This window comes from Pavona decussata, unplaced genomic scaffold, assembly GCF_977016875.1.
Source record: "Pavona decussata unplaced genomic scaffold, jaPavDecu1.1 SCAFFOLD_5, whole genome shotgun sequence".
In the NCBI taxonomy this organism is placed as follows: domain Eukaryota; kingdom Metazoa; phylum Cnidaria; class Anthozoa; order Scleractinia; family Agariciidae; genus Pavona; species Pavona decussata.
In genome coordinates this window covers 78,432-95,288 of record NW_028145429.1, presented here as the reverse complement: position 1 = coordinate 95,288, position 16,857 = coordinate 78,432, and the positions used below count along the sequence as shown (strand labels likewise).

Below are 16,857 nucleotides of genomic sequence, written 5' to 3'. Positions count from 1 at the left end.
GATACAATGTACAGATAATTTACGAGTGTTAATGAATTCAAAGTAAGCCCACTTCAATGGTGGAAAGGCGATAAAAGGCCGCTATATTTCGCCGGTTTTCCGTTAGAAGGCTTTACGGTGTAGCTAACGAAATGTTTAGTTTTACAATGTATATGTTTGCCGTTTGGCCAAGGAAATAATCTCTGATCTTTAATCGCGGGTGGGTGTGTGGTGAATTAATTTAGTGTTTCAGTTGAGTCCGATATTTATGATATTTATGAATGAAGCGGGAGTTCAAACAAAGAGCCTGACGGTTCATCGACAGATCAGATTGCCTCTCGATTGGCAAAATTGAAAGATACCTTAAATCGCTTGAAAGTTTATTCAGTTGCCAGTAATGGAAAGCGGCCACTTTCCATAGTCCCGAATTATTTGTCAGTAAAGTGCTGTATTCGATACTTCTGTTCAACCGGCCACCTCTATTAAAGGGCCCCGCGGCGGCCACCTGTTTGCTGTTGCAAGTTTAGTATTTATTGTTTTTCTACCTCTATTAAGCGGCCAGCAAATTACCTTTTCAAGCGAAATGGTGACAGATAATATGAAGGTGAAATATTTTGAGCTAAAATTTTTACAGACTGTCATGACATGCATAGATTTACATATTTTTCTGTACATACTCAACACTAAAAAATGTTGTACTTATCGACCACATGCTCTCTGTGTGTCTCTGTGTTAGAGCTAGAACTTTGCACGGACTTGAAATGCGCAAATACAGGGCACTTAATGTTTTGTTTCAATGATTTTTGCATTTATCTTCACATCTGTTCACTTTTCAACAAACGTATTGCTATATAGAGGCAATAAAATTACGTTGACTGCCATTTCTACCCAATTTATGTTGTACCTCTACATGTATTAAGGACGTTCGCGCGAAAATGTTTTAACATTGATTTTTTTTTCAAACTTCTGCTGCAGTTAGTCTATGAATTGCTTACATCTGAAATGCCAAAAAAAATGGGGGTCACCGACTTCGTTTCGGAGATATGACATCTGCAAGTTTGCGCTTATTTTGAGAAATCGGTCCTCGTCACTCGATATGACCTCACCGGTTGTTGATGTAAAATTTTTATAAACGAATCGCTGGAGACAAACTTCCATTGCCGAAGTTTATTTCGGAGGATCTATTAAACAAATAAATTCCACTTTTATTATCCCTAAAGCTACAACTAATATTTAACAATTGTATTTCCACCCTAGAAGTGGCACGAAATGTGCGGAGTTCGATCGCGCGTGGGTAGATAAATTAAAAAAAATAATAACTTCCCACATTGATTTTTCTTTCGTTTGATGACAGTAAGCAGATATCTGTCAGAGAAGGTTAACCGTCTAAAAAAAATTGGGGGTCACCGACCTTTTAAAACCGCAAAATCCAGTTGAAGTTGTCGAAGACGTGAGAAACTTACGGAAGTCACGTTTTTGCGTGACAGGTCGGAGAAGCACTGGAACCTAAACAGGATTATCTATCCCATAATTCACAGCTTACGATGGTTGCTCGATCGTTTTTTGTTTTCGTTCGAGTGTGCTGTCAAACGTCTGATCGTGTAAGTTGTTTATTGTTATTCTACCTTCAAAACTTATACAGCTGTTTAGCCAATGCCAGGAAAATGCATCTATAGCCGTGAGCGAGGCGAAAATATGAGAAGTAAGCTTATTTATTTACCTAGAATAGGTATGTGGAGATTGATTGTACACGAGATTGGTGATCAATAAAATTGCTTTCTTGTATAAGGGTAAGACTTTCTCGTTTACAGTCAAAACTTAAAAAAGCCTAAGGTGACTTCGATTGACGAATAGACTAAATAAAGTATTGCATTTCAATTATTTTATTATATCGAGAGTCAAGTAAATATATTAATCTCTTGGCGCGAAATACCCGCAGGTATCGATGCCTTTTCTTGGACTTTTTGTTGTAAACCCAACCGGTCTAATCGTTTCACGTCGATTTTTCGTTTCAAAACTGTGCAACGGAGATGAATTTCCCCCTTTTCCCTCTTTTTAATGCTGTCACGTCGGCCGACATGTGTGTTTACCTCCGTCTTCCTCCGCTAAAGATGCGCATAAACAATTAGCGCGAACGTCCTTAAACGGCCAACCTCTATTAAGCGGCCAGTTTTCAAAGTCCCCAGGGTGACCGCTTAATAGAGGTCCGACTGTAGTTAAAAATAGGTTTTCCTCAGGATAAATAATGCTGCATCACCCTGAATAACAAATTCTGAGTTTTGTTCTCAGAACGTCAATATGCAAATTCATCGCCGGCTTGTTGCGGTTGGTTTTAGTTGTTTCCTTGGTCGAGAGGTTTAAAGGTTTGCTGTTGCTTAGAAAACATTGTGTTGCGGAGTCCATCGCAATCTTGCTCATTTTATATTTGAACTGAAAACGATTATTTCATTCTTCACTTGTCTCAACTTTTACGTCACTCATTTCTGACATTCAATGCAACAGCGGCACGCCGCAGTGTTCATTAATTCATTTATTTTGCGATTGACCAGAAATACAACAACATAAATAAATTAAAGTTGATGTTCTGCCAACAGTTCCTTCAAGTTCATTTTTCTAACCCCCTTTTTTAACACATGTAACCAGGTTTCTGGTCTCCGATTGTTTCACGTCTTTGTTTAGTTTAGACCATAACACCGCACCCAAATTATCTGACACTGTGTTTGCCATAGGTTAAATTAAACTTAATGGGCTTTAATTTGTTTTTAGTGATGTATCTTGCTACTATTGTTTCTATCTTTGGAACTGTATTTAGTTAGAGTTTTAAGTAAGCTGGCTTTTGTTATGCAGTATCTATAGTTGTATTTATCTTGTAATGTAGCAGCACATCTATAGAGTTATTTTATTTTGTATTTATTCAGTACTTATTAAATCTTGGTGTAGAAATTTTCGCATTCCCAAAACACGTAACACACAGGCATTCTAATTGAACAAGTCCTTAAAATCCTATACAAGCAATTTCCGGCATATAATCTGAGTAAACATATCTTTCTTTCTGTAACCAAAGCTTCCATGATCATAATTCCTTACGGTTTTGTTCAAATGTTCGAATGTTTTCCACTAAATTAATTTCGTCTGACAGGTCACGTTCTCTTATGCATCTTTTATTAGGGCGTGACAACCCTAATAACGGTTGCATATAATTCTGTCTACATATCAGACAGCTACGTCATTTCGGTTGGTTCCGGCGACTATGCGTCCTAAGACCCCAAAAGTCAGATTCAGAGCCTTTGGGTTACGTTTACTGACGTGTTTTAGCGGAGCCTATGTAAAAACTCCTAACTATGGGTGAAAATTGTGGACTCAACCTTGTTGCCCTCTTACTTTTCATAGCAGGAGTAATAGTTGCAGGTAAAGTGATTTTATGTTCACGATTGGCGCACGTGAATCACTGTGCAGTAATTTTACGAAAGTTAGCCCATTTCAATGAAGAAAAGGCGATGCTGAAAGGCCGATATATTTTGCCGGTTTTGGCTTACAAGGCTTTACGTGTAGCTTTAGTAAACGAGATGTTTAGTTGTACAATGTATGTGTTTGTCGTAAGGCCAAATGGAAATAATCTCTGATCATTTCTGATCGCGGGTGTGTGTTTCTTGAAGCAATTGCACTATAAAAGGTTCCATGCAAATTTTCCAGTCCGGTTGGTTTGAGAGGTTTCTAAGTTTTATGTCGCTTAGAAATCATTAGTATTGCGGAGTCCAACAGAATCTTGCTTATTTTATATTTGTAAAACAATTATTCCATTCGATCGGGCTTCCTTGTCTCAACTTTTACGTCACTCACGATCTACCTCGGTGTCTCAAGTATTGCAAGATCATTCTCTACGCTGACGATACGTTAATTTATTATTCTGCCAAATCAACTCAGGACGTACAGACCTTTCTAAACAAGGGCCTTGAATCTGCTTCACTTTGGCTGCAGTCAGATCAGGAAGTAAACGCCGTTTTAACTCGTTAAATACTGTCGCTAAAAGCCTATCTCCTTCAAGTACTTGGTTGTAATACTGAGTGAAGATCTGTCCTGGGGTGATCACGTTAAAAATATCATGAGCAAAACAAACCAGCGACTTGGACTTATCAGAAGAATCAAGCATCTTCTAACATTACACGCTCGGTTGGCACTTTATCGACCTTTATCATTCTCTACTACTTCCTCTTTTTTGACTACGGTGACATTATTTGGGGTGACTGACAAAAACAACGCTGCATGCGTTAATGAACGATCTTCAAATCCAAAGAAAAAGGCAGCTAAAATCATTCTTGACAAGGCTAAATATTCTTCCGCGACAAATGCTCTTGAGATCTTAAAATGGAAGCGTTTAGATCTAAAATGACACATGCATCGATGTGATTTGATTTTTAGGTGCTTGAATGACATCATTGACTTTGAGTTTAGTTTTAAGCATAACACTGCCTTTCATAATTATAATACACGCCAGTGTAACAAACTGCATCTTCCAGCTCCCAAAACAAACTAGGGAAAACAAAAACTGGCATATCAGGCATCAAAAGATTTTAACAATCTTAATCCAGAAATTCAGGGAACTGAATCGATTTTATTGTTTAAAAAGTGAAGTGCAGCTTTTATCGTAGTATTTTGTTAATATCCAATTATTACCTTTTTAAATTATAATTTTATAAATAGTATTGTAGTTATTTTATTCTTTTATCTTATATCATTGTAAATAGTAATGTCTGTAAATTTTATTTATTTTTTTTCTTATCTAGATCTATTTGTTTATTTTGTACAGGGCTATATACATATTCAAATGATCTGAGGTTTACAATACTTCAGGGCAAGGGTGAGATCGGACTTCAACAGATTGTTCGCAATTTAAGCGAGAACTAAACCAAACGTATTTCCCAATAATCATGCCGGATTGCCTCCCAATCCCAAAATACTAATTTTAACCATTCTAGTCTGGTTATAATTACTTCTGGTACTGTGAGCTGTCGAAGTTTTGGACTTGACACTAGATTTCCACACGAACGACGTTTATTTTTTTGGACCGTTTCTAGAACAAGCACCAGACTGTAAAAATAAATATACACATATGACCGTGATGTTTTTGTTTGTCTCTATAGGCAGCAAACATCAGTTATGGCGGGTTAAGCCCGGGAGTATTCAAATTCCATGTCCGTCACTTCAACAAGCCCTCAGCCTTCAGGAGACGGTTAAGTACGTGGTTTGGGAGGTTAGCAGAGTGGAAACGAGTGGTGAAATTTCATGGAAACAGCTGTTTGGAATGAACAGCAAGTGGGAGATCTGGAGACGAAACGGTACTGATGCAGAAATCTACGACCTTAACACAAGTGGCATTTTGAAAATTAACAAAGTAACTAGCGCTGATAATGGAACAGAATTCCGTTGTGATGTCAGAACATGGAGACAGGCTACCAATACCTTGCACGTAGAACCTATTCACATGACTCTGTTTGTTGAACCACAAGACGCGGGTAAGAAAATTGTGATTACAAGTTCAAATGTATTTTACTGATAAAGTTTCCAAACACGTGTACGTATTTCATGCCAACTTTTCTAAACTTATTTTCCAAAAACGTCCAAAAATTGTGGGGGAAAACGAATTAAAATCCGAAAAGTACTGACAAACTTTTTGCAGAAACGAACTCGAAGAAGAAACTTGCTGACACCTTACATAATCGTTAGAATCCACGTGTTTATTTTTTTGAATTTTCAAGCTCAGTCCGAAACATTGAGTCAGAAAAAGCCAAATTAAAGAGGTGCGGTCTTATATTGACCCCCCTCGCCAAGTCCTCTTCACTGTCTCTCTCAGTGCATTTACATGGTAATGTTCAGCAGAAGAAGTTCAATCCTTGGCCCAAATCATGATTTTACTCGCAGGTTCTTAAACGATGACATCCCGCGTATTTAGAACAATGCAACGGCAGAGATTTGGCCTCAAAACCATCACACTTAGTCCTCCTCAACTTCCCACTCAGTCGGAATCCAAAACTTTTGAAGGACAAATTCAAACCTTGATTCAAATCATGATCTTAATACTCGCACGATTGCTATCCCGTACTCAGAAACCAGCCAGAGCCAGAGCCACACGTCCGAAAACAACGACCCAGAGCTGAGCACTCTGGGGAGCCCTACGAGGAAAGATCACAGCTCCCTGGGGACCACGAAGGGGATTGATCACAGCTCCCAGGGGACTACTGAGGGGAGTTTTCCAAGAAACAACAGCGAAGCAGGTAAAGTAATTACATTACAACAACAATAACAATAATAATAATAATAATAATAATAATGATAATGATAATGATAATGATAATGATAATGATAATGATAATGATAATGATAATGATAATAATAATAATAATAATAGCAATAAATTTTGCAAGATAGAAGTTATTTCTTATTTCACATTAACCATTCTCGACCGTCACCACACACGGGATAGGTAGTGTCCCAGAGTCTCATTCAGTGCAAGTTACGCTCAGCTTACGCCGGACCCAACAAGGGCTAAACAGCTGTGCATTTCCACGGGAGAAGGGATTGCGTAGGGTGAGAGCACTCGCCTCCCATGCTCACCAATGTGGCCCGGGTTAGATTTCCGGAGTTGACGCGAATCATATGAGGGTCCTGCGCGAAGGAAATGTTTCCGCCTCACAATTTCGTATTTCATTATTTCTTAGCCCAATAATTAAATAAATGTATTTCTTCAAAGACCTTTATTCACGTTTTCTTTCAGAAAATTGCGGGGGAGACGCTTGGAAGATAACCGCTATTACATTTATCATAATCAGTCTGATCAGTGTGTCAGCGTTAGCAATGTTTTTGCTGCGAAAAGCCTGGTTGAGATGGCTCCAATCATGATAGTGGCTTAAATGTTACTCAGTAATGCCAAGTCCGACAAGTGCTATATTGTATAAAGGAATGACAGTAAAATGGCTTGCTAGAAGCCCCGGGAACGAGCTATAATACGGGCGCCGGAAAAGGAATTGGAGAGAACAAGGCCAGCGGGCTCCGATCCAGTCTGGTGTAGCTCACGCCGCTCTTTCAACTCCTGAGCATTGTCTAAAAACAGTACGTAACCTACGTACTCTCCTTGTAATATCAATGCTTATTTAACCCCTGAGGTTATGGGAATTAAGGATATGATCACTTAAGGTGAATTTTTTTTGATATTTTGATAAATTCTCCCCAGTACTTTAATAAGAAAAGTATGGGGACAAGATAGGGGAATTTGTTCTTTGATATAGGGGTTAAAGTGTGGTCCATTATTAGTTCGCATGACGTCAGAAAAGGGCTTAAGTTTTCATTAAAAGAATACTTTGTTATTAAGTTTATTTTCATATCAGATTTTATCAAGATTTTGATCCATTCCCTTTTTAATTTCTGCAATTTGTTTTTTACCATGTAATAAAGACAGATTTGCACAAGTTTTTTAAAATTTTAAAAGTACTGCCCGGAAGCTGACCCATCTCATGTACTACAATGCGATTTTTAAGCGAATTACCGCTTAGTGAATAAATGGCTTTTTACCCCTGTAGTTAAATTGATTCTCTCAAGTTTCAGCCAGGGTTATTCAAGGGAGATAGGGTTCAAGTAGAAGACTGGAGGTTTGGAAAGGATATACAACCGTAGTTTGCTGCCGATAATGGCTGTTGATACAGCTAAATCGACACAGCACCGAGAGAACACTTCCATCCCATTCCAGGAGCCGGCGAGTTTTGTCAGTTTCTTAGTCAATATAATAAATAGGATCACATTCGATCCCACAATAGCCAGAGTAAACAGCCGTGGTTTCGTACCACCGCTCACTCACGCAAGTTCCACGGGGGAGGGAGGAGAGGACGAAGGTGGGTAAGAGGGTGGCGAGGGGTTGGGTACTGGCATTTCAAAAACTGAATCGCCAAATTAAATGAATTTTCCAAAAGCAAGATGAACAGATGTGAACAGAAGTGACTTTAATAGTTTCAGTAGTGGTGATAAACACCGTGAAAAATCTGCCGGATCATGGCTATTTCCAAAAAGGTATTTATACTTGTCCAGTCAAGCAAAAAATGTTACATAATTTGATCTTCAACCGATGCGACGTATAAGTCAAGGTTTGCATTTTTCCAAGAAAAGTTAAACAACAGCCTGTGAATGTTGAGCTTAGAAGTCTCCATAAATGGCCCATTATTTATTATCCATAGAGAAGCTATCACCCCTTGAAAACCGAATTTTTTTCTCACAACCTTAGGTATCAGTGGAGCTGAGGTTGAAGCTACAGAAAGAATTGAAACATTAACTATCATTACATTTTAATATCTCCAATACTGTCCTAAAAAATTATGTTTACAACCAATTCACGGGGTCATCCAAAGTTAATGTCACATATAATGTCAAAGCCTATAAGTTAATCCGTTTATTAAAGTTGTCTACCTGTCTAGTACCTTGAAGTAGTGCTAGATAGGTATCTAGACACTACATCAAAGGATGTCCGTGGGCACTGAGTACCAGGGCACACTTTACATGATTTAATGGTTGCCCAAATTTTAATCTGAAGCAAAAGCATTTAAAAATGGAAAACATAACAGTCCCCCATATAAATGCCTCTCAAACGAAGAGTGTCTGAACAAAGCTCCATTTAGTTCCCAGGCCGGCACTAGCAGCTAGTCTGAATGGGACCAAAGACTCACATGCAATTAAATTTAGATTAGATAGGAACTCTGAGAGGTTTGAAGGCCCAGATGAACTGCCATTTGCATGAAAAACCAGTTGCTATGATGGGAAATCAAGTGGGAAATTTTTCACAAAAAGAAACACCTTCCTGAAGGCATTCTTCCTGTCTCATTTGTATTGGAATCTTTGGAATATCACTGTACCATTTGCTTCATCACACTTGTACCATAATCTTTTTTAAGACTGTTTCACCTGATTTCCCACTGGAACAACTGTTTTTTTCATGCAAATAGAAAAGTGTTAGAAAATTGTACTGTTTTGATTGGCATAAAATTCCTCACTGATTTTTCAGTGCAAGTGGAAAGTACTCTAGGTCCTCTAGCCGAAAAAAAAAACAAAAAAAACAAAAAAAAACAAAAAAAAACCACAAAACAAAACCAAAAAGTATTAGGGCTAAGATTCTGAGGCAAAAATATTTGAATTTCCAGGGCTCTATTTAACTTAAGTCTGAGCCAAGGTTCCAAAGAACCAAAATGATATTTTTTCTATCATACTTGAAATTAATGAAATTATACAGTCCGAGCACCAAGCTCCTTTTGAAAAACAAATGTTTGGTTTTACTACCAGAGTTGATATATAAGGCCATATAATGTCACCACCATAAAGCAAGTCAAGAACAGATTCACCCTGATGAAGGGGTAAAGCTCAAGATGTCAACTCTCGAATCTCTTTAAGGTGGGCAAATTACCTTATCAAATCCGATTGTTCAAAAAATTACCCTATCAATTCAGTTGATAACACCAAACAGTCTTGTTTTCACTGCACCACCGATGCAGTGCTACAATTTCTTTAGAACTACAATACAAAAACTTCTTAGCTCTAAGGACCCTACTCCTGTCCCTTTGAGATGCTGACCAGATTACTGTTAATCAGACTTTTGATTAAAAACATTTTTGTGAGAATTTTGTTACAACTATCCTTCCTTTTCAGAAACTCACCACTTGAAAACATGAACTACCTAATGTCCCCTTAACAATAATTTCACCTCTTTACACAAGTTCATAACCAGTCCTTAATTTTTTCTTGTCATGCTATTTTTCACCACTCACAAATGCTAACAACTATGAAAGAAACATTTAAGTATAGCAAATATTCACTGTCACTAAGCCCTTTGAGAGCTAAAGATTTTATAGCTGCAGCAAAATCATGGAAAAGAACGTCCATTTGATGTAAACTTACAAACCTCACAAACTATCAGCTGCAGCTGAAATTCACGCACCCACTAATTATTTTTCATTTTCCTCGACTTGGGTTACATTATGTCTTTAGCACAAAAATGGTATTTCTGACACAGTGTTTTGTACTTATAATTAGGAGACTGACAGTGCGATAGTTTCAGCTGGTAGTTGAACCATTTCAACATCACTTGCAATAGGAGTTGCCTCTACTGGCATTTCAACATCACCATTGGTGGCTTGTTCTTCTGTGTTAGTAGTATCAGTAGCAGTAACAGTATCAGGAGCAGTATCAGTAGAATGGACAACTTCTCCTTCATTTTCTTTGCTGCCTGCTGTAGCAGTACTTGCTGCGGCAGTGGCTGTACTCTTTTCCTACAAAAACAATGCAAAAAATCAAGTACTTCCAGCAAATCCCCCCCCCCCCTACCCCAAAGCTAAATTGGAATTTCCTGAGGTAGGGTGTCTAGAAAAATACCACCTTCCCAACGTTCTCTCACAGAAGGCACTGCACACTTAGGGAGAACAATAGTCTGTGACACTGAAACATGCTTAGTATAAATGAAGGGCTGCCTGGAAAAAAGCCCTAAGTGACTTCTGGTAAATTGCTAGATTCTTCTTCCAAATTGCCTTGTATTCACTTGTGAAACAAAAGGAGAATTTGACCTTCAATCAAAAAGTCACTAAGGGCCTTATTCCATGCCCCACTTCAAATGTGACCTTGGGTAGGGCTAGGTGTGGTTCTGAGCATTTGAAAGCAAGTAAAGACAAAGTTTGCCGATTCATGCCAAACACTACATGAGACATAATGATGAAATGCTTTGGCTGCATGGCGAGAAGGTTTGCTTTGGCTTCAGTATAGGGTTCAACTTGAATACTCCCCAGTAGCTATGGAACCCAGGGTTATGCATGCTAACGCAATTTTCTGTTGGCCATGAAGCAACGAATGATGTCGCGGTCAAGTAAAGGTTTCTATAATATATGGGGTTGCTTATAAGGATTAGAGTGATTGGCCCCCAACCTGGGAGGCCACAACTGTTATTCATCTCTCCTTTCTGACTAAAATGGCAAGGTTGAAGCTACCAGGGGCGAATAACGATTGGCATATTGGTAATGAGAAATTAAACATGGAGCACTCCTTAATGTACTATTAATATTTATAACTATGAAGAATATTACATCAAGTTTGAACCACTGACCTTTCCAGGAAGCGGCTTGTCTGGATGATTGTTCCTTACATGCTTCAGTCGGGCACCTGGCTGTGTAAACGTTTTCTCACAATAGTCACATTTGTAAGGACGCACACCAGTATGTGTGCGGATGTGACAAACCAAGGTGAACTCCACTGTGAAAGCCTTGCCGCAAATGTGACATTTGTAAGGACGCAGACCAGTGTGGATACGGCTGTGGCGCTTGAGATCATTGGTCTGGGTGAAGGTCTTACCACATACATCGCACTGAAATGGACGCACACCAGTGTGGATAAGCTCATGCCTGGACAGGGTGTTTCTGTGCGTGAATGCTTTTTGGCAGATGTTACACTTGAACGCCTTCTCTTGACTGTGTGTCCTCATGTGGGAGAGAAGGGGCGACTGCAGTGCAAAGGCTCGTCCACAAATCTTACATGAATATGGTTTGACCCCAGTGTGAGTGCGGCTGTGAGCTTGTAGACTTCCTTGCTGGGAGAATGCACGTCCACAGAGGTGGCACTTGTAGGGCTTTTCTCCAGTGTGGACAAGCTGGTGTCGTTGAAGATGTTTCAACAGTGTGAACTCCTTGCCGCATTCTGCACACTTATGCTCCTTGACACCAGTGTGGATCAGTTTGTGGCACTGCAGGGTATAGTTTCGGATGAACGCCTTACCACATTCATCACACTTGAACTTCTTCAGTTTCTCATTCTGCTGCCGTGCGTATTCCTCAGTGACTTTGATCTTGGGAATAGCAGCACGTGGACCGACAGGCTGAGGTACAAAAATGCTTCTCTGTTGTCCTGAAAAAGAAAATACCAGGTACAGATCATTACCCTCTGGTAATATTTCAAAAAAAGTATTTACTGAGAGATGGTACAAGTTAGGTGCTACCCAACTGATTACAGATAGAGTCACAGATGTGAGAATTGGATTATAGTTACAGAACAGAGCTGATTGAAAGCAGTCAAGTAGTTTGAACTTTTCCTTTGAGCTGTGCAAAGTTAACACATTTATCAGCCATTTTAGGTCAGCAGTTGTTTAACAAATCGAATGTGGTCTAGCGTTGTCTGCACTCTTATCCACAACGATATTCGTCATCATAGTGGCCAAAATGTTGTGGTGTGCCTCGTGAGTCCACAACAAATCTTGACCACTGTGATGGCGAATATCGTTGCCCATTAAAGTGCAGGCAACGTTTAACCACATTCGATTTGTTTTTTACCACAATATCAATGTCAAAGAAAATTTTTACAATAACTGTCAAAATTTCTGGGCGCTGATTGACACGAGCAGCATTGTCTAGACTCTTATCGACAACGGAAAATTAGCCAATCAGATTACGAGATTAGAAACAATTGTGGTAAAATGCTAATTGGTCATTTCTTTTGCCAATAAGTGCAGAATTTTCCAGCTTAATAGTTAAAATGGTTGAAAGATGGCATGTCAAGAGACAGTTGCTATCTCTGCTATGCACGTAACTAAATGAGTAGAAAATAAGCTTCTGTTCCTATCTGGGAACTTGTTCATGCATCCTATTGTCTCAGTCAGCAGCTTGACAACACAACGCAAGAAATGTTTTCATTTTTCACCTGTATTACATTTGTACTTGAGATGACCGATCAGGGATGCAGGATTGCTGTACATTTTGCCACAGTTTTTACAGGCAAAACTGTCATCTTCAATTTCTGTATGAAAAAAAACAAACAAATACTAAGATCGACATTTCAATCCATGATATGACAACTTTTTCTTTCTCATAACAAATTAAATTCAAGTCAATCTTTCTGGTCCAGCTTGTCATTCAATTTACATCAATAACCCTGTTACTATTCATTTTTGTAAAAGGAACTGAGAAATTCAATAAAATTCCATACCTTGCTCTCTCTGTTTCTTTGATGTTTTAACACCGAGGACCCTGGCAAAACTTTCTCCATAAAATGCCAACAGTTCCTGTCCAATTTCAATCTGCTTGGTGGCCATGTAGTATATATTTCCATCATATTGCACGGCACGGATGTTCTGTTCAGATGCGTGGCGAGAGCAGTTCACATATCGCAACCAGTTAGACTGGAAAGCATCACGACCATCAACCAAGTGCATCAATTTCCCATAGTCATCTCGTACCTGCAAAGAACCGACATATGCAAAATACATAATGCTTCATTTAGCACATTTAAGTTTTCATTCACAAGTTAAAAAAAGTAATGGGTGACACCGACACTAGATGACACGACTGTCAACTCTCCCGGATAATCCGGGAGTCTCCGCATTTTGAACCATATCTCCCAGTCTCCAGATTTATGTCTGTAATCTCCAGATTTTGAGGTGTATCTTCTGGTCTCCAGATTTGTGTCTGTAATCTCCCGGATAAGTGATGAAGTTTGCCATTTGTCGTATGCTCGACCCTCTTACAAGGAAATCTAAAATGTTTAGCAGTGTTGTTTTTCGTGGTTAATGTATGTTGCCTTCTTCCCCCCCCCCCCCCCCCCTCACTGAACCTGTGAATTTGGCCTTGATGCAACGCCTCGGTACGGCGATTTGCCGGGAAAGTCATGTTCTCCATATTTGAAGACGTGTGAGGTTGACAGCCCTGCTATGACCACACTGAAATATATATTTTAAACCTGTGCGTACATAGTACATAACAAATACAAAAATTTTAATATCCATCTCACCTCCCATACATACAGCGAGTCCTTGTAGTTTTTTGCTTCTTCTGCAGGAATTTTTTTGCCCACAAATGGTCCAAAAAAGTCATGTTTTGGAATAACACACTTGGCAAATACTCCTCGTCCAGCTTTTGGAATGCTGGATTCTTTTACTTCAAGTCCAGGAGGGACAATTACTTCTGCTTCAGCAACTGTTAAAAACAACAAAAGTTAACAATCAGTTATTAGTAAACATGAAGGAAAGAAAATGACCATTAATGGCTTGTACGTTTGTAAATAGGGCACCATGTCTTCTCACTTGATTTAAACTAGATAGCAGAAAAATATAATCAAGCACATCCAAGGTTTTGCCTTTACTCCACCCCTTCCCAATGCTGTGCAACAGACTGGACAGAAATTCAAATGAATATTTGCCGACATAATTATATCATTTACCTTTCTGGTATTTTGTGTTAGAAAACTGTTACTTTGAGTACTGTTCAGAGAGCAGGTTGGTTTGATCAAAAATAAAAATGTATATGTATTGACAAATTCAAAAATAAGACAAGTTATGACAATCAAACTCCTCAATTGTATTTTCACAATGATTGTTATTTTGCACCAAGCCGCTAACATTGAAACTTTGGCACTTGAGGATGTAATAATGAGGGTAAATTTATTGTAAGTCACAATCAGATTGACGTATATAAAAAGTGTGTTTAAAGGGGTAGTGTCACCTGTTTTAGCGTCACTTTTGAATAGCCAAAAAAATATATCAGTATTGATGGACATGTTAAAATAATGATCCAGCTTTGTTAACAACAACCCCGCTGCGCAAAGAAACTAATATTAATTATCTATGGCTGCAGATGGCTAGGATGGAAATAGATTTCAACTAAAAAAAAAATGCTCGATTTTTTCAAGTTGATCCTGTGTATTTGAGAAGAAATTGCTACAACTGATCATGGGGTGCATTCCTTTGGAATGTTCAAGATCAGGAGCAATGATCCAAGATCACTCCGATCATCTTGCATCAAAAGAACCAACGAATCCACTCTGGCCAAGGATTCATCAGTTCCTTTGATGCACCATGATCCGAGTGATCCTTATCTGGATCATCCCAAAGGAATGCACCGATGGTTTGTTCTTCCTTGGAGAAATCACAACATTTTCTCTCTGTATTGTAAGAACAATTTCATTGACAAAAAGTACTTTGTGACTAAAATACAGCAGAATTTATCTATGACAATGCTCTTTAGATAACACTTGGAAAACTCAACTAAAGGGAGCAAGCATATGAATCAGAGGCTTTTCTTTTACTTTTAAAAAAATCTGGTTGACAGGGGGTTTTCTTCTCTAAAGCACATGTAAGTTTAATGATATTTTCCTAAGGGTAAATCACAACCTAAAACTTTGTATTGTGTCTCCACAGCAACTGAGATAAAACTCAGGAATCAGTCCTATATCTCCATCCTCCTAACGCGCTGTACATAAGGTCTTATATTGATGACAGTGAGCCAATTTAGCAACGCTGCAACCTTACACACTTCAATGGTTTTTGCAAATTAACATGCGTGACACAAGAAATGTTGCAAATCAAACTGTTGCAAATGAATATCTCGGAAAACCTTTACGAAGATTTACGCCAGTATATAAGTAACTCAAAAGTAATATAACAATGATTTTGGCTTCGTTTTCGTTCTGATCTTCCTGGTTTCATTCGCTTGGCTGTAAGTGTAAACCAATACATGCATATGTTAATGAATAAACTCGAAACGACAAAAGGACAGGTCTTCGAAGAGTTTTAAATCAAATGTTTACACAGAATGTCTACGGGCTCACGGTTGTTATGTAAAACTGATGTGCCCTAGCTTTACTCTGGGAGATAAATAAACTTTTGCCAGCGAATACAAAACAGTTTATCAAAGTCCTGCGCTGTGATGTATGCAATTATTATGAACGCGCATGTAAATGAGTTGAATTCCGAGTCATCCGAGATCACCGTCTCCGCTGAAGTCAACTCGACTTTGCACCTAAGATTTTACCACTTCTCCACTTGAAGGACCAGTTTGGGTACGACTTGCAAAAAAACGCCCCTCCGTGGTTTGACAACGGTTTAAATCCGGAAAATATGAAAACTGTCTCAAGTAAACCTCCAGAATCCAACTGCTAATTTATGCAAGACGACCATGTGCTTGGACTAAATTTATCGATATCAAACTTACGTTTGTTGAGCTCTGCATCGGGCAAATCTTCTCCAAAATAATACTTCAGCTCAATAATTTTGCGGCGTACTGGTTTGGAGGAGGTGCCTTTGTCGACACCTTTCGTATTGCCATCTTCTCCTGCTGCTAATTCGTCCTCTTCACCGTCGCTGCTTTCCGAGCCCGATTCTTCCTCGCCATCGTCTTCTTCGAAATCATCCGCGTCCACTCCGGTAATTTCTGGGTCTGTTTGGGTCTCGGCGTCAACTTTATTTGCTGCTTTAGTCTGTAACTCTTCCTCTTCTATAATCAAAAGCAAAACATTGTTCAAACCTACCCCGGAGTTGTGAAGGAATTTCTAAACAAACCATAAATTTCAAAACACGCTTTCCGCAGCTTACCCTGGGTTTTCTTTCCCGATGAGCGTGTTCCGACCCCCATTTCTGGGGCTTTTGTGCGCACTCCGCTACAACGCGATCGTGATTTTGCCAGTCAAATCGTTTATACAGCGTTGTCTGAGCCGTAATTACTGCGCTTATTCTGATACACTAGTCTTTCCAGAGCATGTAGAAACGCAAGACTGAGTGAACTTCCTTGGCTCTCTCTTCAACTATTCTACATAGGAGCTGTCAATCATAATAACCCGACAATGGTTTTCGCATTCGATTGGCTTACGAGAACAAATGGCTTTCAAAGCTTTCCCGCCAGTTCTTTTGTTATTGTAATATACTTTTACATCTTCTGTATAATAATTAGTTATTGTGGAACGCAGATTTTCAATCGTATAAATTATCATAATATTTACATTTACCAAAACTACAGTATTGAATTGTTCTGTGAGAAATGTATCGCTGTGATCATGAAAAGTGCATCCAAATGATCGTTTTGGTAACAAAAAAAGTCTCGA

The 16,857-nt window shown here is 38.9% G+C and overlaps 2 protein-coding genes across 2 annotated transcripts; one reads left to right on the top strand and one right to left on the bottom strand.

Annotated features, from left to right (window-relative positions):
- The first annotated feature begins 3,231 nt into the window (after positions 1 to 3,231).
- LOC146489572 (uncharacterized) lies at positions 3,232 to 6,951 on the top strand. The gene is made up of 4 exons (XM_085105283.1): positions 3,232 to 3,387; positions 5,121 to 5,492; positions 6,084 to 6,251; positions 6,752 to 6,951. Exons 1-4 carry the CDS (start codon positions 3,321 to 3,323, stop codon positions 6,874 to 6,876), a joined length of 732 nt encoding a protein of 243 aa, XP_084961409.1. The 5' UTR covers positions 3,232 to 3,320; the 3' UTR covers positions 6,877 to 6,951.
- Positions 6,952 to 8,169: 1,218 nt separating this feature from the next.
- On the bottom strand, positions 8,170 to 16,743 carry LOC146489571 (uncharacterized). Its single transcript, XM_085104965.1, has 7 exons — positions 16,352 to 16,743; positions 15,972 to 16,253; positions 13,774 to 13,958; positions 12,973 to 13,222; positions 12,688 to 12,783; positions 11,105 to 11,898; positions 8,170 to 10,280 (listed from the first exon to the last, which is right to left on the bottom strand). Exons 1-7 carry the CDS (start codon positions 16,389 to 16,391, stop codon positions 10,041 to 10,043), a joined length of 1,887 nt encoding a protein of 628 aa, XP_084961091.1. The 5' UTR covers positions 16,392 to 16,743; the 3' UTR covers positions 8,170 to 10,040.
- Between the last annotated feature and the right edge of the window lie 114 nt (positions 16,744 to 16,857).